General features: G+C 42.7%; 1 protein-coding gene across 1 annotated transcript in view; it reads right to left on the minus strand.

Annotated features, from left to right (window-relative positions):
• LOC126278902 (meprin A subunit beta-like) overlaps positions 1 to 22,285 on the minus strand; it is a 66,507-nt gene that overhangs the window by 26,892 nt on the left and 17,330 nt on the right. The window contains exons 2-3 of the mRNA XM_049979177.1: positions 18,121 to 18,196; positions 10,431 to 10,629 (exon numbers count right to left, since the gene is read on the minus strand). Of these exons, the coding sequence (XP_049835134.1) occupies positions 10,431 to 10,629; positions 18,121 to 18,196 (275 nt within the window). The remainder of the gene's footprint in view (positions 1 to 10,430; positions 10,630 to 18,120; positions 18,197 to 22,285) is intronic.

Genomic DNA, 22,285 nt, shown 5'->3' on the forward strand with positions numbered 1-22,285 from the left:
TGGATGAAAAGTCGGAACTCATCAAATACAGTGGAATGTCAGGTCTTAAATGGCTACACAGGATAATTGAAACGGCCTGGGAGTTGGGACAGGTTCCATCAAACTGGACAAAAGCAGTAATCACACCAATCTTTAAACATGGAAACAGAAAAGATTGTAACAACTACAGAGGTATCTCTTTAATCAGCGTTGTGGGTAAAATGTTCTCAGGTATTGTTGAAAGGAAAGTGCAAGTATTAGTTGAGGACCAATTGGATGAAAATCAGTGTGGGTATAGGCCTCTTAGAGGTTGTCAGGACCAGATCTTTAGCTTACGGCTAATAAGTGAAAACAAAGACTGGCTGGGTGAGATTAAGATATGTGAACACAAAATAAGCAGTCTTGCATATGTGGATGACTTAGTTGTGATGGCAGATTCGATTGAAAGTTTGCAAAGTAATATTTCATATCTAGATCAGAAATGTATGGACTATGGTATGAAGATTAGCATCTCCAAAAGGAAAGTAATGTCAGTGGGAAAGAGATATAAACGTGTTGAGTGCCAAATAGGAGAAACAAAGTTAGAACAGGTGGACGGTATCAAGTACTTAGGATTCTCATAGGTTGGCAGCATAGTGAAAGAACTGGATGCGAGGTATAGCAAAGCTGATGCAGTGATTGCTCAGCTACGATATACTCTCTTCTGCGAGAAGGAAGTCAGTACCAAGACTAAGTTATCTGTGCACTGTTCAATCTTTCGACCAACTTTGTTGTATGGGAGCGAAAGCTGGGTGGATACAGGTTACCTTATCAATAAGGTTGAGGTTACGGATATGAAAGTAGCTAGGATGATTGCAGGTACTAGTAGATGGGAACAATGGCAGGAGGGTGTCCACAATGAGGAAATCAAAGAAAAACTATGAATGAACTCTATAGATGTAGCGGTCAGGGCGAACAGGCTTAGATGATGGGGTCATGTTACACGCATGAGAGAAGCAAGGTTACCCAAGAGACTCATGGGTTCAGCAGTAGAGGGTAGGAGGAGTCGGGGTAGACCAAGGAGAAGGTACCTGGATTCGGTTAAGAATGATTTTGAAGTAATAGGCTTAACATCAGAAGAGGTACCAATGTCAGCACTGAATAGGGGATCATGGAGGAATTTTATAAGGGGGACTATGCTTCAGACTGAACGCTGAAAGGCATAATTAGTCTAAAATGATGATGATGATGATGATGATGAAATTTGGAAGACACGGCAGAAAAAGTTAACGAGTACTACTAGCAAGAGACAAAGAGACAAAGTTCGAAGCAAGTGATATGCAAATTGGTGCTGATCAAAAAAAGAACCTCTCTGCTACAGAAAAGTTCCGCATGCGTCAAATTTCTGAAATTAAAAACATCATCTTATAGAGTGATAAGCGAATCACGGGAAAACTAGAGACGATAAAAGTGGAAACATCTGAATACAGGAATGCAGTTTTTTTTTTTTAAATTATAAAGTGGACAATACTTAAGAGAAACTAGGGGGAATAAACTAAAAAAGATGTTTTTGGAAAGTACTTACCACAAAAGAAAGAAGTTAGTGAAGAACGAGCTAAGATATCTAGGAAAAACTGAGCTACAGGGGACAGGAAAAATAATGTGAACAGTGGTATGAATGGGATGATTGTGTAAGGCACGCAGGTAAGGCACGTTCGCACTGGACTGTGCGTGTTCACTACGGACTAGGCATCAGTGCAGTTTGTTTACGAGTAGTACACACTCCTTATTTGCATTCAGAGGCTGAGGTCGACGTGCAATAAAAAAACGTAACAGCGTTCCAAAGAGGGCAGATTATGGGGGCCCCATCAGCAACCATGGGAGCCAACTTACTGAGTGTTTCAAGAGCAACTGTTTCTACAGTCATAACAGTCTATACAAAACATGGAAAGACATCATCGTGTGAACGTAATAATGGGTGCAAATCAAAACTAAATGACAGAGATCATCAAACGCTAACACGAATTGTGTCAAAACAACACAAAACCACAGCGGCTAAAGTGACTGCAGAGCACAATAGCCATCTTCGAGACCCTGTATCTATCGACGCTGTTCACCGAGAACTCCATAAAGCGAATATTCATGGACGAGTTGCTATACCGCAACCATTAGCGACGAGAACCAACGCAAAGGAGCGTAAAACATGGTGTCAGGAGCATAAATTCCGGACGGTTGATCAGTGGGAACACGTAACATGGTTCAACGAGTCAACGGTTTCGTTATTTCCAACATAGGGCCAGGTTTATGTCTGGAGAGGCCAAAAAGAAGCCTACAATCCTGATTTCTTGATTCCAACGGTTAAGCATGGAAGTGGAAGTGTGATGGTGTGGGCAGCCATATCATGGTATTCTGTTGGTCCCATCATTACTGTCAAAGGCAGTGTTGTAGCCAACGATTATGTGAACATTTTAGGTGATCAGGCGCACCCCCTGATTCAAATACTGTTCCCCAAAAATGATGCCATATTTCAGGACGATAATGCACCCACTCACAGAGCCAGGACAGCACAATCGTGGTATGAGGAAAATGCAACTGAATTGCAGCGTCTTCCCTGGCCAGCACAGTCTCCGGACTTGAACATTATCGAGCACTTCTGAGAGGTATTGGAGCGCAGATTCCAGAGCAGATTTCCGCCTTCCTCGTCACTACAGGAGTTTGAAGAGGTTCTGATCGAAGAGTGGCATAACGTTCAACTGGAGACTATACAATAATCATATGCCAATACTCCTAGAAGAATCGCAGCCGTATTACGGGCAAATAGGGTCCAACCCCTTATTAATAAACCATTACCAAGTAAGTACAGGTGTTCACATTAGTTTGCCTACCCCTGTTGGCTGGATGGATCAACAGAGTGAGAAAGTGTAGCGGCATACACAGAGTAAAACAACTGAAACAGACTATTGAGGATGAAGGATGTACTGGCTTGAAGGTTGGCCTGTGTAAAGTGCGTGGACACATTTTGTTTGATAACGAGAGAATATTGTTGTAATTACCTACGGCCTTGCCCTCTACTTTAGATGACGATCGAGCGAACACAGGGTGTTTTAAGATGTTTTGTGACATCAGGACAGCTCGCTAAAGATGTTAGGAGGAAGGTTTTGAGGTGTGTCGGACTAGTTATCTCTTTCCCATATTGTATAAGCTAACTCTTCCGTCCTAGAATTACACGTCTTCCGATAAATCTTTCTGGCATCTGGATTCTCCGAGACTATGTTTTTTTGATTGTTTCACCTTAAATGTCATCATATTAAACGATTGTAGATGATGACTGTGATTGATCACCGGCCGTGTAGTCAAACGATAGCGGACCTTTTCGACTATTTGCTCAAATTACATTAGTTTTAATTATATTAAGTCAGTGGCCAATATTTTCACCAAGATCTGATCGTCTTCAAATCTCACTGCATTTGTAACAACGTGTGTGTGTGTGTCTGCATTTTGTAGTCACACAGATGCCCATGTGTGTTTTATTCTCTCTTTTCACATATTGATAGGGAATTTTCTGTAAGTTCCTCTCTCCCTTGTGCGTCGTGTTGTTGCGTCGGTGTTTATAGCGGTGATGTGAGCGTCCTAAAGAAAACGTTTCAGTTAATCGATCTGTAACGTGCAGAGATTATCACAAGACAACAATTTACTGTTGGAGGGAAATGGGAGGGGGGTGGTGATTTAAGTTGTAAAGGGAGACCAGAAGATGAACACAGTAAAAAGGTTCAAAAGGATGTAGATTGCAGTAGCTACTTGGAGATTAAGAGGCTTGCACATGATGGAGTAGCGTGGAGGGCAGCATCAAAGCAGTCTTCGGGCTGAAGACCACAACAACAACCAATTTTTTTGACGTACCGTTACTTCTGGCCACTTCATAAGATTTCTTGAAATCATCTAACCCTTACTATGTCGATTTTTTTTTTACTTAGAGTGACTTTATCAGCTTTCTTCATGTGGTTCAAGTATCGTATTTCGTTCCTCTTTGAAAATTACCCCTGGCATTACTAATATATACCGATAGCCAGAACCACCTCTTATTTGCAACGAAATAACAGGTTTTGTGGGGCATAGCATCCACGGACTAATCTTGCAAAGCCTGAAACTAATATTAAATTTATTAATTAATATTGATTAATTAAAACATTGATAGAATCGCATCAGTAACTTACGAGATACTAGGCCCTGGAAAAACCCAAGTTCAAATCTGTAATCTTTGAGTAATATATAATCTTTTGTGTAACTTTGTTTTACAGCAGTTTTCGCTTTTGTATCTCCACGTCCAACCGGTTCAGTCGATATGTTAAAAAAAACTATTTGCATGCAGACGGAACCAGAATTATGTGAGGGTCCGTGAATACTATTTTGATTCATTGAATTGTACGGAATATTGATCTTCAGGATAAATGAAAACTATAAATAATCATTTTATGTATAGGACACTAAGTAGCAATGGCGTAGAGCTTGTTTGACGCCATAAGAAAGATGTCACAAGCTAAAATATTAACAGAAGCAGCTTCAGCTGAATGTGGACAATTATAGCTAGTTCTGGAAACTGTTGAGCCAGTTAAGCCAGTGATTCCGATAATTACGAGGGTCGTTCGATAAAAAATGTCCAAAATTCCTTTTTACATCCTTTGTTATATATATGAAAACATTCTTTTAGATGCTTTCAAATTTGATGTTTCCTTTATACTTACGCGAAGTTTCGAACAATTGTGATATAGTGAACCCTCAGAATGGTGTCTATGAAACTACACAAGGCACTCGTTAGACACAACATGCTGTAATTGAATTCTTAGTTGCAGAAGAAGAAATAGCGGTGAAAATCCATAAATGTTTGTGTACAGAATATGGTAACGATGCAGTTGCCAGGACAAAGCTTCCTCCAGCTCAACTTGCATGTTCACACAAAAGTCTCAGAATCCGAGAACACTTCGCGAACTAGGTTGGGCATCATTGTCTCGTCCACCCTATAGCTCAGAACTGGTGCCCTCGGACTTCCATCTGTTTGGAACACATTATGGAGATGATGAGAGTGTAATTAACGCAGCGAAAACATGGTTATGAGGACAGGACGAGAGTTTTTACCAATAGGGATTACATGCTATTACACAAAACTAGCTCGTGGCCATAGACGGTGATGGAGACTATGCAGAAAAACAATACATGAAAAAGAAATATTGATTGATATTGACATCAATTTTTTAGAATAAACATGTTCTGAGAAAAAAAGTATGGATCGACGTTTAGTGAACGATTCTAGTACATTATCTTAAATAGTACGGTGCCAAAACCTGAATATATCATGTGGATGTGGAGTAAGATGCCTTTGTTTTTGTACTGAGCAATTATAAATTATCATTATGCAGTTTTTGTGTTTGTTATTTATGATTCTAATATTGGCTTAAACATGAAATGAAGCGGTGGACTTGAAATCTTGGACAAACCAACGATTATAGGAGAAGTATGTCGTCACAGATCTGCTAAAACGTTTTGGTTTAGTTGCTTTTGCTAAATGAATAACTGTAAACTTTGGGATGCAGAAGTTAATATATTTGGCATATTTTAATTTTCTGATGTCTTGGGATTATATTCTGGGGCAACACCCCACTTAGGCTAAAGGAATTCATTGCACAAAAGAAAATAATTAGAATTATGTGTGGGTTTGTCACATGCACATCTTGCTTTCATCTCTTTAACCAGCTGGATATACTATCCAGAAACTTACAACATTTATTCACTTATCAAATATGTTATCAACAATCCATCTGAGTTTTATATTAAAAGAGCTATTCAGAGTTACAACAGTAGAAGGAAAAGTGATCTCCGTTACCCATTAATGAATCTAACTTTGGTACAGGAATGGGTACAATACACAGCTATTTGACTCTTTGACAATTCATCCCTGGAAATAAAATTTATGACAAATGGCAGAAGCGTTTGAAAATGTAGATTATAGACGTATCTTTTTAGCAACTGATTTTATACGATAGAAGAATTCTTTGTCATAATTAATTAGCCATTTTTAAAGAAAAAATGTGTAAATGGCCAATATGAAACCATATAAATATTTTTCCTATTACATATAAAAGAAGTTCAAAAACGAGTATGGAATACTCTGAGAGTACTTGTAGTACCCACTGAAACAAGAAAAATAAGTCCAATAAACATGGGTCCAAAAACGCATACTTTCCATGATAAACACTCGCTTCGCTTGGCAGCAGTCATTAGCACTATTGTTGCACTGGCGGTCCGTCAAATGTATCGGCAGGGTATCATGATGTCTTTACTCACAGTACTCTACCTACCATTAGGTGGTCTGCAGTCACTTATGTGGTTCGAGACTTGTTGTGGGCTACGTTAGTTTTCGTCGAGTTTGTGTACATTATTGTACAGTACTATCAACCTTGTGTATGTATCATTTTGTTTTATCTTCTTCCAAAAGCGGATTCGTATATGTGTTTACTGTTGTTGCGCTTTTTGTATGGTTCAAATGGCTCTGCGCACTATGAGACTTAACATCTGTGGTCATCAGTCCCGTAGAACTTATAACTACTTGAACGTAACTAACCTAAGGACATCACACACATCCATGCCCCAGGCAGGATTCGAACCTGCGACCGTAGCGGTCACGCGGTTCCAGACTGAAGCCCCTAGAACCGGCCGCCCGCTATGGTCTAGCGGTTCTGGCGTTGCAGTCCGGAACCGCGGGACTGCTACGGTCGCAGGTTCGAATCCTGCCTCGGGCATGGGTGTGTGTGATATCCTTAGGTTAGTTAGGTTTAAGTAGTTCTAAGTTCTAGGGGACTTATGACCTAAGATGTTGAGTCCCATAGTGCTCACGGCCACAACGGCCGGCCGCTTTTTGTATGCTCAGATGGTGTAGTATGTTTACATTTTCTCTCTTCCACCACTTGTTAGCAATGGAAGTCTACTACTCGACATGCGAAATGACGGATATAGCATTCTGTTATGGTTTAGCAAATTGACGTAGCCTGTGAGCCCGTGCCCTCTACGTTGAAGGATGTCCACAGCGCCGAGTGCCGTCTGATAAGCTGTTCGGTAGACTTTTCCAGCGTCTGAGGGACACAGGTATCCTTGCATCTCGGAAGACTGATAGTGGAAGGCCCCTCACCAGTAATCACGCCTGCCTTGGAGGACCACAGGATCGTCACGGCAGACGGCTGTTCTGTCAGTGGCTATCGCAGAAGTGTGCCGCACATCCACAGTTCACATCCTAGATTTTATTTACCGATGAGGCAGAATTCTCAAGAGATTGTGTTGTGAATTTCCGCAACCAGCTTGTATGAGCAGATGTAAATCCGCGAGCAATGCAGGAGAGAGGGCAACACCGATTCTCAATCAACGTATGGGCAGGCGTGCTTGGCGATAGTTAAATAGAGCCATACGTGCTACCACAAAGGTTAACTGAGGCGCATTATTAATGTATTGCTTATCTTGACGGAGGCTGCGCTATTGTAGCAACGAATACAAATGCGTTCACGCGTGATGACACACCAGCACACTTTCATCCCAATGTGCGCGTACATCTGACGCAGACATTTGAGGACATCTGGATTGTTCGGTGTGTGTGTGTGGGGGGGGGGGGGGGTAGGGGTAGGGAGGGAGGGAGGGGGGGGGGGCGCACTTTGGACTGATCCTTCCCCAGACCTGAATCGACTAGACTTTTGGTTATGTGGACTCTTGAAGGAATTGGTCTTTGCCACGCCAACCAACGATGTGCGGACACTACAAGGACGTGTCTTCAATGAGTGCAAGCAGATACAGCACCAACTGGGTACACTTCAAATGGGTACGTCATTTCTTACGCCGGCGGGCACAGGGTGCATTGTCATGAATGGACGCCACACTGAACATCCAACGTAAACACGTGTTTATCTCAGAAAAAAAATGGTTCAAATGGCTCTGAGCACTATGGGACTCAACATTTGTGGTCATAAGTCCCCTAGAACTTAGAACTACTTAAACCTAACTAACCTAAGGACATCACAAACATCCATGCCCGAGGCAGGATTCGAACCTGCGACCGCAACAGTCGCGCGGTTCCAGACTGAGCGCCTAGAACCGCTAGACCACCGCGGCCGGCTTATCTCAGAAAGTATGCATTTCCAGACACATGTTTATTGGACTTAGTTTTCTTGTTTCGATGAGTACTACCACCCCTCAAAGTTTTCGACGCTTCTTTTGAACACCTTGTATATACAGGGTTGATTTAGGAGGAAAGGTACATGCTTTGAGGTGTGATAGTATTGGTGATTCTGAACAAAAAACTTCATATGGACGCATGCTCTATTCCGAATGGTTTCCGAGATAGAACACATTTAATATCACTTTTGTACGTTTTTCTTGAATAACTAACCGCACCCTCCAGCGGAAACGTGCCACAGTACTAAATTAAACTATATTAAATTTCCTACAGAAAAGGTCCTATTCATTTTTGTCTATAGAACTAATGGTGCGTGCGAAGAGTTTGGTTTGTGTGCTGTAGCTTACTTCGTTTTTGTAGGCCAATTTGAGGTTTACAATGTGCCATGGTAATGTAGAGCAAGTTGAAAAGAACACATTTGTGGTCTATCAAGTCTGGAAACAACCTCAAATTAGACTACAAAAACTACGTAAGCTATAGTGCGTGAGCGTAGACCGAGTTTTTCAACATTCTCGCTCTCTCTTGGCATAAACCATTAATTCTAGAGAAAAATTAAACGGAACATTTTTGTAGGAAATTTAATATAGTTTAATTTAATATAGTTTAATTTTGTACTGTGACACGTTTCCGCTGGAGGGTGCGGTTAGTTATTCAAGAAAAACGCACAAAAGTGATATTAAATGTGTTCTATCTCGGAAACCATTCAATAGGTTATACGTCCATATGAAGTTTTTTGTTCAGAATCACTAACACCCCTCAAATCAAGTACCTCTCTCCTGACTGACCCTGTATATCCTATGTCTGTTTTATTGATAAGTTTCACATATTAACCTTCATCATGAATACGATCGATGGAACAAGTACCTAACTACCCAACAGCAGTTGTGGGCTCGAGAATGTGACGATTATGGCTCACTTTTTACAAACTAAACAACAAAATACATTACCTGATCGAACGTATCCGGAAACATACATAATGTGCAGTTGGCCACTAGATATCACGAGAGGCGAGCTCGCCAGTATAAAAGAAAGTGGGGAGCATTGGACTATCAGCAGAGAAGCAGTAACAACAGAATGGTTCGTTCAGGAGAGCTGAGTTGCGTCGAACGTGGACGAGTTATTGGAGATCACGTGAGTAACGAATCCACCAGAGACATTTTCAGCCCTTCTAAAGCTGCCCAGGTCAATGTGATTGTGACGTGGAAAAGTGAATGAACATCCACAGCTGAAGCAAGAGCAGGCGGACCTGATGTACTGACTGACCGAGTATTGCGGCGGGTGGCTGTAAAAAAAATAACAAAAAAATCGCGTGAAATCAGCGAAGGAATCGTACGTGAGTTCCAGAGTGCTACCAGCAGTCCAGCTCGCACAATGACTGCGCGTAGGGGTTAAAAAGAGTGGGGTATATGGTCGGAAGCTAATTATAGGCCAAGTATTTCTGTAATCAATGCTAAGCGAAGCTTGAGGTGACTGGAAGAGCGGTGGCACTGGATAGTGGATAGCATGGAAGAATGTTTCTGAGTAGTGAATCATATTGCACTCGGTGAATAGCCGGTGGAAGGGTTTGGGTTTTGCGAATAGCTTGAGGATGTTACTTGTCATCGTGTGAAGCTTAGCTTGGAGGTGGTGGTGTTGCGACGTAGGCGTGTTTTTCGTAGTTAGGGTATGGTCCCCTTGTTCGGCATTAGAAAACGATAAATGTGGAAGGGCACGAACACATTTTACAGCATTGCGCCCCGTGTGCCGTAGAGGAAGAGACTGGAGACGATGACTGTTTATGTCACTATGACTAAGTGCTCTGTCATAAAGTAGGAGTGTGAGGCAATGGTTTGTGCACAGTAACATTTCTGAAAGGATTGCCCTGCCCAGAGTTCCGACCTGAGCACCATTGGCCACTTTTGGGGTGATAATGTCGATTTCACTCTGCACCCCAGAGCCAAACAGCACCATCTACTCTGGTTTTGGCATGAGGAATAGTGTTTTGTCATTTTTTCACAGACATTCAGACACCACAGTGAAAACTATTATAAGGGTGAAGGGTGGATACTTCCCACATTAATGTCCACTAATAGGTGTCCGGATACTTTGGATCAGATAGTGTATATTTAGTGGATTTTAGCCTAAAAACTACTAAAGAAGATAGACGACGTTGGCTTCGTCAGTACAGTTGACGGTGCCACTTCTTGAACCCCGCCGCACATGACTCTTGCGCAGTGAACCTCGGACACTGTGGTACACAGCAGTTGACTGTGGGACTTACCAGCACCTCTCACCCAGAGACAGCAGCTGCTCGCCGCCCTGGCGACCCACGGGGGACCAGCAGGCGCCGCTCTCCGGGTTGAAGAAGAGCCTCACGTAGTTGGCCTCGCCCGACCACTGCTTGAAGCGGATGCACGTGTTGCGGTGGTAGTGCTCGATGGCCTTCATCAGGATTTCGCACTGTGCAGACTCTGGGCAACCTAGTGATCAAAGAGACACATTGTCCAACTGTATATCTCCAAAGTAGGTTCCACAAGATATTTCATAACTAGGTGACGAAATTCTGGGTTCGGTTCTGGGAGGAGGGTCACAGAGTTTCACTTTCTGCTCCTCCCTCCCCGCCAACCCTCCCTCCACAAATGTAACTTGTCATCCCACAGTTAACGTGCCACAGGTATCAAGGATTTTCCTAGCACATAAAACGTTTTAATTTAACTGTAATAATTTTTATCGGTGGTTGACATAGTGCTGACTATGTGGCCTCACGGATAGCTTCATTATACACGGAAATGATGTGTCAGGAGGAGATGGCTCTGAGCATTAGGGGACTTAACATATGAGGTTATCAGTACCCTAGAACTTAGAACTACTTAAACGTATCCAACCTAAGGACATCACACACATCAATGATCGAGGCAGGATTCGAACCTGCGACCCTAGTGGTCGCGCGGTTCTGGACTGAAGCGCCTAGAACCGCTCGGCCACTCTGGCCGGCGTCAGGAGAAGAACACAAGACTATTACCTGCAATGGTATATTTCTCATTCTTATTTTAGATCCGGACTTTGGAGCGCGACTGGCTACGTTAGGTTTAAATTCTTGGTGTTTATAATTAAACGTTCTCTATTTAAAACATTATAACAACGAAAATAATTACCGTATGAGTACCAAAGTTGGTCGCATCAATGTCCAGAGTGTAGGGTGCATGATTCCCATCCATGCGTCACAGCGCCATCGTCCAGTTCAAACCACGGCCACCAGGTGCCGCGATCAGTCATCGTGATTCATAGTCACACACACCTGACCAGTCGCTGTACAGTTGTTGACGATCAATATGAGCTTGGACAAAAGGGGCAGGGCATTATTGGTGAAGCTCTATTATCAAAACAACAGAAATCCTGCAGGTGCACTTGGAGAATATCTCCGGCTGAAAGGATTACAGAACGGTCCTCTTCTCCACCTGGTGTACGGAGCATGATGAAGAAGTTCGAATCAACTGGAGAGCTGGGCGTCGCTCCGGGAAGAGGCCAATGACCGATTGCACCATATGTGGTTAATGAAATCGCTATTGCTGTGACACACAACGCCACTCGCAATTCCCGATCGTCAGGCAGTGCGCGTGCTGTGTCACGACAGTTGAAGATCCCGTGGTCCACTGTACAGATGGTGCTTTGAATCATTCTCAGATAGTATCTGTACAAGATCCATATCGCACAGCAGCTTGCAACACAGGACACACAACGACGTGTTGACTTCCGTCTCCACTTTCTCGCAAGGATTGAAATTGACGATGGCTGACCCTGGACCATCCTACGGACAACGAAGCTCATTTTTCTCTGACGGGTGAGATGAACACACCGAATTTCCGAGAGTGGGGATCTTCACCTCCGGTCACTGTGCATGAACTTCCTTTGTAAGGTGAACGTATCACCGTATTGTGTGGCTTCACGGCCCCGTTCATCATTGGCTCTTTCGTTTTTGAACAGGTTGGCGCTGAAGGACCAAAGACGTGCAGTGTGTCTGACCAGCATTACTGCGATATGCTTCGCCAGCATGTCATACCCGCCATACGGGAGAGAGATGCATTGAATGCAACAGTTTTCATGCAAGATGAGGCCCCACCGTACATCGCTCGTGAAGTTCACCTGCTTCTTCGAAACACATTTGGAAACGATCGAATTATCTGACGGTAGTTATCACACATGTGCTGATCTGAAACGCAGCATATCAAAGAGGTAGCCAGCATACCTACTGACATGCTTCGTCCTGCTGTGCAGGATGCAATCCTACGCTTTCAGACTTTGGACGCCTTATTGAGCCCCTTTCTGTAACAGTAATGGTATGATGTACCGTATCAGCACATTAAAAGTGTTTCAGTTAAACTGATTCTGCATTATTTCTCTTTCTCATGTCCTTGACGTTAGTGCTAGCAAGTTTGGTCCTCGTGCGGTACTTAGACTCTGTGTTATAACGTGTTAAGTGGGAAAGTTTAATTAAAACCACCCGGTACACTGCGGGAAAAAAATTACAACACCTTCAAGGACAAGGCCAGTTTATTGACAATTGAGCCGACAATAATACGTCATTATACGAGTAAATGGTAACAGGTTCAGGACAAATGAAACACGCATGTCACAGTAAAAAGAGCCCAAGCTGTCGCGTCAGTACACCGGTTACCACACTCTGGTGGCAACACAGCGTGTATTCTCGCATGAAAAACGATCACAAAGGCGACGAATGCCATACAGCGATAGCATGTTCCAAGCACTTTGGCCTTTTGTTATAATTCGGCAATTGTTTATGCAGGTACCGAAGAATGAGTAAGTTCCCACTTCTTCATGTACCATACGTATTCAGTTGGCGAGAGATCTGGTGATCTTACTGAGCAGGGCTGTTGCTGCAAACGACGAAAACCACATTGCGCCTCAGCAGCTGTATGTGGACGCGCATTATCCTGCTGGAAAACCACTTCACCTTTCTGTCGGAAACAAAAATGGTAGTAACATGGGGATAACAGTTTGTGGAATGTAGCAGGCACTGGCTACTTTACCCTGCAGAAACGCCAAATGTGATCGCAAATACTAACTGATGGTCTCATACACAATGAAGCCTGGGATGGAAGCTGTATGTCGTGGAAGAAAACACTGCGGAATACGCAGCTCATCAGGTCTACGCCATACACGTGTAAGTCCATCATTCCAATGCATCTACATCTACATCTACATCCATACTCCGCAAGCCACCTGGCGGTGTGTGGCGGAGGGTACCCTGAGTACCTCTATCGGTTCTCCCTTCTATTCCAGTCTCGTATTGTACGTGGAAAGAAGGATTGTCTGTGTGGGCTCTAATCTCTCTGATTTTATCCTCATGGTCTCTTCGCGAGATATACGTAGGAGGGAGCAATATACTGCTTGACTCTTCGGTGAAGGTATGTTCCCGAAACTTTAACAAAAGCCCGTACCGAGCTACTGAGCGTCTCTCCTGCAGAGTCTTCCACTAGAGTTTATCTATCATCTCCGTAACGCTTTCGCAATTACTTAATGATCCTGTAACGAAGCGCGCTGCTCTCCGTTGGATCTTCTCTATCTCTTCTATCAAACCTACCTGGTGCGGATCCCACACTGCTGAGCAGTATTCAAGCATTGGGCAAACAAGCGTACTGCAACCTATTTCCTTTGTTGTCGGATTGCGTTTCCTTAGGATTCTTCCAATGAATCTCAGTCTGGCATCTGCTTTACCGACGAACAAATTTATATGATCATTCCATTTTGAATTACTCCTAATGCGTACTCCGAGATAATTTATGGAATTAACTGCTTCCAGTTGCTGACCTGCTATTTTGTAGCTAAATGATAAGGGACCTATCTTTCTATGTATTCGCATTTTCTATGTATCACATTACACTTCTTTACATTGAGATTCAATTGCCATTCCGTGCACCATGCGTCAATTCGCTGCAGATCCTCCTGCATTTCAGTACAATTTTCCATTGCAAACGTCCATCACTCCTATACAGACAGAACCTACTCTTTTCACTGAAGACATCAGAGCGCCGTTGCACTCTACAGTCATCTGTTTCACGACACCATTTTAGCCATGCTTGGCAGTGTCTTGGTGTCAGTGGTAGCCTGGACAGAGGTGGAGTCTATGCAGGACACGGTGGCATATGTGCAGTGACCGTTTTCGTCCAAAGCGCTGGGCGAGTTCGTTCATTTGTTCAGGAGGAGTGGCCGAGTGTGTTTGCCACCTTCCGACAGGTCGGCGATCACAGACCGACGCACACGCCCTGCAGTCGTCAATTTTACGAAAACTATTCGGTAAAAAAATTTCATTTTTGCACTACTAAGACCTTTGTATGTCACGTTCGTGATGACGCGACCGTCATTTCGTTAATGTTCATAGTTATTGTGATATTTACATGTAAATGAGACACTGTGAGAAATTCTAAAAGGGTTGCAATGAAAAACAGGAGTCGCTATGATTTTTCTTTATACTGGAGTGGAGGTCTCAATCTGCCAACAACCTCAAGAAGACTGACCTGACATAGTACACTCATTTGCGATCGCGCCACGCCAGCTATAAAACAGAATGAAATATCCAAAACATTCCTCGTAATTCACATGCAATTTGAGATATCGCAAAGAGATTTTGGTAAATGATAGCACACAAAGAGGAGAGTATTTTGCCATAGTTTTATTATGCAAAACTTCATGATCTACCGTGTTGTTCCACAAATTACAGACTTTTTAATGATTATAAAGAATCCGCCTCGATTGCAAATAGAAACCGGCTGTTGACCTAGGTTTCGGCGCGGATAAGCACGCCTTCTTCGGAACACACTAAACTACAAACTGCCTTAAGTGGCATGGTCCAATCTTTAGGCAGTTTGTAGTTTAGTGTGTTACGAAGAAGGCGTGGCTATCTGCACCGAAACCTAGGTCAACAGTCGCTTTCTATTTGCCATCGGGGTGGATTCTTTGCAATCATTAAATTTTTCACAATTGCTGACGCACTGCAATGTTAAAAGTTCTTACAGACTTTTTAAATGAAAGAATTTAATTTTTAGGGACGTCGATAGATGATGAAAAGAGAAATGCTATGAATTTGGGAACAACATAATTGAAGACATTACACATTTATTTTGTACCTAGAATGTGCTTTTTCATAAACTACTGACCTTACTTTTTCTCATATCCTCACTTAATAAAATTAATAAACCACTGTTTCAGATTTCTCTCACAATAGTGTCTGCACAACATATTAGTGAGGTGACATTTTGTAAACTCCGCTGCGTTTTGTCAAAAGAAGCAAATTTTAATACGGCAACAAGAGAAATGTATAGATTTTGCTCAAAATTTGCCATTCATGAGCACTTCTCTGAAAATTACAAATGGTTAACGAGTCAAGCGAAAATAAATCGCTCCCTTTTCAGTGGAATTCTTTTCAGATACTAACCAAAGCAGAGGTGACAGATCTTTTTGAATGTTTACCATGCAATTGTGGGCGTGGGGGGACTCTACTTAATATTTGCAAAAAATGTGAGCTTCAGTTTTGAACAGTGCTTCCCCTCCAGCGCTCGGCCTTTCTCCTACAGCCCGTAACCGCCACTGCTACCGCTCTCCCCATGCGTGCTTCACCGACTAAGCACTTACTGGCTATGGTACCTATCGCGGTCTCTACTGTGATCTTAATCCTGCTGGAAGCAGACGGTTCCCCAATAGTCCTTGATGCTAGAGCAGGTGCAACACATGCCCGTATTTCGTTCCTGGATGATGTTCGGCTGACCACCTGTCCTCGCACAATGTTGACGTGCGTCTGTACTAAGCGTATGTACAGAACATGGTCTAAAGGCGTGGGAATGTTCCACAGAACACTGTTGGAAGCATTTACACGCCTTCGATATGTTGTGCTCAACAGATGCAGCAGTCCGTCGATATGTCCATCCAGCTATCTGCAAGTCCGTAGTGTGACCACATTCAAATGGCTGAAGCTGTTTAATAGAAGTGCTTACTCTGCGCTGGGACATGGGTGTATCCTAGAATGAATGTTGCAAACACTGTTCACCTCTAAACTAATCACAGTACTGCCTGAAGAGTCTAAAGACAAAGCACGAAGACAAGTCTCGTGAGCTCCGTCTGATCGCTGATCACTGTGAACAAATGAATCACTAACACTAAAACCCCAAATTTGTACATGTAACACCCTGGTGGCACTGAAAACAATGCTCGAGGGTGTTGCATTTTTTCCCAGCAGTATATTGTTTAGTTTTAACTTATAAATTATTGCATGTTATTACCTTCACATGAAATATAAACTAACTTTATGTAACAAAGGCGAGTACATGTTACTACGCCGCGCTACAGTCATGGACTTGCGGCTGGTGCCGGCGGAGGTTCGAGTCCTCCCTCGGGCATGGGTGTGTGTGTTTGTTCTTAGGATAATTTAGGTTAAGTAGTATGTAAGCTTAGGGACTGATGGCCTTAGCAGTTAAGTCCCATTAGATTTCACACACATTTGAACAAGTTTGGACCCATAAAGACCTTACCACAAATTTACAAATTTTCCATGTTACTACGTTTCATAATTCTACGTTGATACTATTTAATGGCTTATTAAATTTGTTTCCTACAGTAATGAAGCCGCTGTTTCAATGGACCGTCATATGACGGGCGCCGTATCGAGGTGCTTTATTAAAACTAGGTCCGCAGTACTATATACAATGTTGAAAGTAATTATTCATGCATACGCTGTAACTAACGGCATTTCATACGTGAGTTTTCGCTCTGTTTGCATTTATTTTACGATCAATCATGCTTCTCGATATTTTACTAATGCTTGAGACTCAAAAGCGTAACAACTATTCACAATATAAGTAAAATAAACGTTAAGCTTAAGGTGTACTTGATTTTATCAGATGGTCGGCTTTTTTCCTTGAAGTTTTTGATCACACTGAGCCACAATGTTTTGAAGGGGATCATAAAAGGGAACTGATTCCTCAACCTTATCTTTCTTCGATGCATAAGCTGTTATCAGAGTCAGAGTTTCTCTTCTGTTTTTATCGTTGTTGTTATAATTATTTCATTTATGTATTCATAATTTCTGGTTTATGAATGCTGCTACGTCTTTATTTGACCTTTGTTCTCTTCTGTTTTTATCGTTGTTGTTATAATTATTTCACTTATGTATTCATAATTTCTGGTTTATAAATGCTGCTACGTCTTTATTTGATCTTTCTTTCTGTTGTACCTCCGTACACCATTATATATCTTCCAACATATTTGATACCTTTCTGCTTCATCTCCATTTCTGAGACAGCAGCAATATCTGTCTGTTGTGAGAATATTTTAGCTATTTCTTCTTCTTCGCAATCAGTTCCTCTTGCTTTCCATATACCTAATCTTAAGTTTCCAAACAGACATTTTCTCTTGTCCTTTTCTCTAGTCTGAGTCATAATAGAAAATCCATTATGTTTTCTGAGACAAATTTGGGAACTGGGAGTATTTGGAATGCTCCTGAATGGGTTACCAACAAAGAATGGGTAAAACTGATGACGGGACTGCTATCTTCAAGCTTACCAGTCAAAGCTCTGTTTCATTAAATGAATATTGGTGCAGCATTTCTTTTGTGCCACGATCTTACAATTATCTCGCTGACAATCGGTCGTCTGAGTATCATTAGCTTGGCAGGGAACAAGACGGGCAGTTGACTTTGACATTAGACTGACAGGGGCTTTATATTCGCGTCATCACTCCATAAGATAAGTATGAAGATTAAACGTGAACTGTCTTAATTCGGATAATAGATCGTTAATTAGATCAAAGAAGAACCAGAGAGAGACTGGTATTGTAAGCAAATATAGTTGTAGAGACATAACGGAGGATGCATTGCAAGAGCTTAAAACGAAAAGTGGTGATAAGTATGATGAGTGAAGAGAGAAGGGAAGAATCAAGAATAAGGACAGAGACTGACATACCGATTTGCTCGTCCGTTTTGTAGACAATCGCACCGTGAGGCCACAGCAGTGCTGGGTCAGAGACGGCGTTCTTCACCTGAAACACAATACGGACAGATCTCGAAGGACGGTCAAAAATAGTTAGTATGACTACAGTCAAAACCACAAATTTTCACTGGCCTGTCCTTCTATGGCATTAACGACAGTTATTTAGGCTCGACTTTGGGCGGGGAGAATGAACTTTCCATTATCTCCGCTTATGGAATAGATAGCGTGAAAGGAATAGCACAAAGTGGGGTAGAAGTAGCATGATTATCATGGACAAAATCCTTATCGAGACAGATCTCGCACAGTTGAATTCACTATGCCTTCTTAACTCCGTTACATTTTTCAAACACACAAACGAATCATTTTTATTTGAATGGCGGAACAACATATCGAATTCTCTTCTTGCATTGTAAGTTTTTTCGCAGGATTGTGACACACTAACAAAACATAATGGACAAGTTGTCTGTAGGCCTAGTTCAATAGATCATGGGAAAACTGGTGAATATTTGTTGCCAAAAGCGGTCTGTTCTACCACAGAGCCACTGCGAATGATTATACTGTCCGAGAGATGCTGTCGACTGATGGAATCTTCTCTCTCTTTTCTGACTGTGATCATTATTGTCTCCAGAATCTTTCACGGTGGCATTCGTCAACAAAATCTCCTCCGTTAACAAACAGTATCTCTTCGAACAAACACTCGAGCTTTTGATATTGGTCTCCGCCATCGTCATCAGGAGTTAAAATCGATGACTGCTGGTGCTGACACGCTGTTCTCTCTTTCTGTCTTTGCGGCAATAGCACCATCTGGAATCATTCAGAGAGGGCCGAAGTGATGCATGCGTGGAAGGCAAGCTGAGCAGCTCATAGTAGTTCTGTCACGCTGTAGAATCGAGTGACCTCAGGTGACGCTAGGGGGTGGTGCCACGTTTGAATCTGCCGTTCTAGCCTCCCTACAAGCGTCAAACGTCCGTCTTTGCTTTCGCTGGATGTCCAACGAGCGACGACTAGCGAGACAGAAAGTGTGCTGAGAGCAGAGTTACGGCCCGCTGCCAAGACACGACATATGTCACACCCTGAGTTTTGGCGTGCATGGTGTCCCCTGTCAGTGTATGAAACGTCCCCTAGGATATATTATGTATAATATGGCTTAAACTGATACACAATATTTTTAGCGCAACGCAATCCGACTTTCAAAAATCTCTACAAAAGAATGGCCCTGACTAACATTAACCTATACGTTTCACAAATCACTTACCTCACAAAAATCTTCGTTACTCAAGATACTGAAATACTGCGAGCGCCACTACTGCAAGCTAAATAAAAGATTCGAACTACTGAAGGCACTAACTACCGATAGGCATAGTTAGCAAATGAAAGATTTTGATAGAGAACAAACAATGTATTTACCTTACTAGTGTTCAAAAGTCATAATGTATATAGCAGTTCATGACATCCTGTCCTACAAATTTCAAAACTCCGCCATCTCTCCCCCCACATCCAACACTGCTGGCGGCTCACCTCCAACTGCGCAACGGTACGCGCCGCTAACAGCCAACAGCCCAACACTACAATAGCGAATATTACAACAATGCCACCCAGCCACAGACTGCGCACAGCACAGCCAGTGATTTTCATACAGAGCGCTACGTGGCGTTACCAATATAAAAACCTAAACAGCCTACTTACAAGTGTTGTGGCATTTCCGTAGGACAAACTACTAGCACTATTGCTGAGAGCTGTGCAGAGTACCCACGACATGTTAAGCAAAGCGAACTTGAGAAGTCGGCCTTGGCTGAACAGTGACTAGGAAACGGACACAAAATACAATTGGAAAAGACGAGAGTTTTGGTTCAAACGTCGCCATGCAGAGACTCTGTTATTAAAAAAGCGGCCAAAATTAGAACAGACAGCAACAATTTTAACAGGACCAGAGGTAGACTCTGAGTGTGGCACAGGACTGCGCTTTGCATGCTGAGTGAAAGGAAGCTTTTAGGAAGGGGGCAGTGGCAGTTTCAAACGTGGTGCGGGCTCCTCGTGCCACCTGACGTCACTCGGTCCCGCGTCGGGCCCATGAGAAATACGGGCCCCGCAACGAACTAGTGACGTCACACTAATCGCCTTGTTCGCCGTACTTCGCTAACGTTGGCGCCGTGCAGAGCCCATGGGAAATCAATACGTCAATGGAAAGGTACCCACCAAAGATCTTAATTTTGTCTTGTGCTATCGAGAGCTTGCATGCATTTTAATGCTCAGTAAGGATTATTAAACTCGCGCGAAATAGTTACTCGCTTCTGGCCAAAGTCGACTGTTGCCACTCGTACGACCTGCGACTCACGTGCTGTGACGTAAGCGCCGCGGCTTGTCTCTCTCGTGGGCCTAGGTCCCACGATGGAAGAGGATTGCTATGAGTTCACGAGCTTGGCTTCCGCGAATGCTTCACTTTGTCCCTCTCTGGAAGGTTTCAGAGTCAACTATTACATTTATATAAACAGAACGCTATTCATATAGATGCAATAGACTCGGCAGTCAGTGACTTTAACTCCTGACGATGATGGCAGGGACGGCAGTCGAAAGCTTAAGCGTTTTATTTGATTTGAATACACACGTGGAACATAATAAAAAGGTATATTATAAACTCACAAGTTCCGTCACGAGGCCATGTAACTGGGGAAATTTAATTATACCAGACATGTCGTCATCCATAACAGCAATCAACTAACGACGATTAGTAAATTTCGTCAAAGGACCCAAACTAAAATCCAAAAAATTAACTTTGAAACCATTAAGAACTAGGAGAACTAACCACTTCAAAACCGAAATCAAATCACAGTCTTTAAAATAACTCGGCGACAAGGCAAAAACGACTTGAAAATAAATCTTTGACACGGCAACAAAAACAGACAACACCAAGTCCAATGTCGCACTAATATCATTTACAAACAGTTTAGAAACATGAACATCTCATAAAGTGCACCAACGCTTACTCCAAAAGCTCTCTGCAAACGCAATACATTTCAAACACGCCAAGCCTCAATGAAGTCACACGTCACAACACTTACTTCACGAATCAAAGTCGACGGATGGTTATCCAAGCTTTCTATTGACCCCTAAATTAAGAAGGAAAGCCATATGAAAATCAAGATGAAGAGAAAAGAAGAAACGAAAGAACTTTTCTATGTAGGGAGCCGTATTATCTGAGATGAAGAAGTCAAAAGTACGCGTCAAAAGTAGTAGACTGGTAATGAAGAGGATAACTTTCATCAGGACTGGAGTAAACTCAGACTTAGTACTAATGGCTGAGGTTGAAGGTTCTGAAATTGTACAATTTGTGTACGTCACGCTGTGGAAGTAACTCAGTGCAGTGCAAAACTTAAAGAAGAAAGAAGCAACGTTAGGCAATTTGGGGTCATAGCAGAACGGGCCATTAGTCATCGCGTTTAATCTAGAGGGAACAATTACTATCCTAACAGTTGAAATCATTTTTTTCCTTTGTATTTGGCCACGAATGGATGGAGAAGTAGTGTTGCTGGTATCCTTTCCATTCGCAAATAGGGCGAGGCAAAAACGACTGCCTGCATGCCCCGTATGAGCCCTAATTTCTCGGATCCTATCTTCGTGATCCTTCCGTGTGATGTATGTTCGCGGCAGTAGAATCGTGTGGCAGTCAGCTACAAATAGCTGTTTCCTAAATGTTCTCAATTGTGTTTCTCGAAAAAGAGCTTCGCCCTCCCTCCAGGAATTCCCATTTGATTTCCCGAAGCACCTCCGGAACACTTACGTGTTGTTCGAACCTAACGGTAACAGATCTAGTAGTCCGCCTCTGATTGCTTCAATGTCTTCCTTCAATCGGACCTGGTACGGATCCCAAACACTCGAGCAGTACTCAAGAATAGGTTGCACCAGCGTCCTAGACGTAGTCGCCTTTACAGGTGATCCACTCTTTCCTAAAATTTTCCCATTTAACCGAAGTCGATCATTCGCCTTCCCTGTCACTGTTCTCACATGCTCGTTCCATTTCGTATCGCTTTGCAACGTACGCCCAGATACACTCCTGGAAATTGAAATAAGAACACCGTGAATTCATTGTCCCAGGAAGGGGAAACTTTATTGACACATTCCTGGGGTCAGATACATCACA

The sequence above is a fragment of the Schistocerca gregaria genome, chromosome 6 (assembly GCF_023897955.1).
Source record: "Schistocerca gregaria isolate iqSchGreg1 chromosome 6, iqSchGreg1.2, whole genome shotgun sequence".
NCBI classification, from domain to species: Eukaryota; Metazoa; Arthropoda; class Insecta; order Orthoptera; family Acrididae; genus Schistocerca; species Schistocerca gregaria.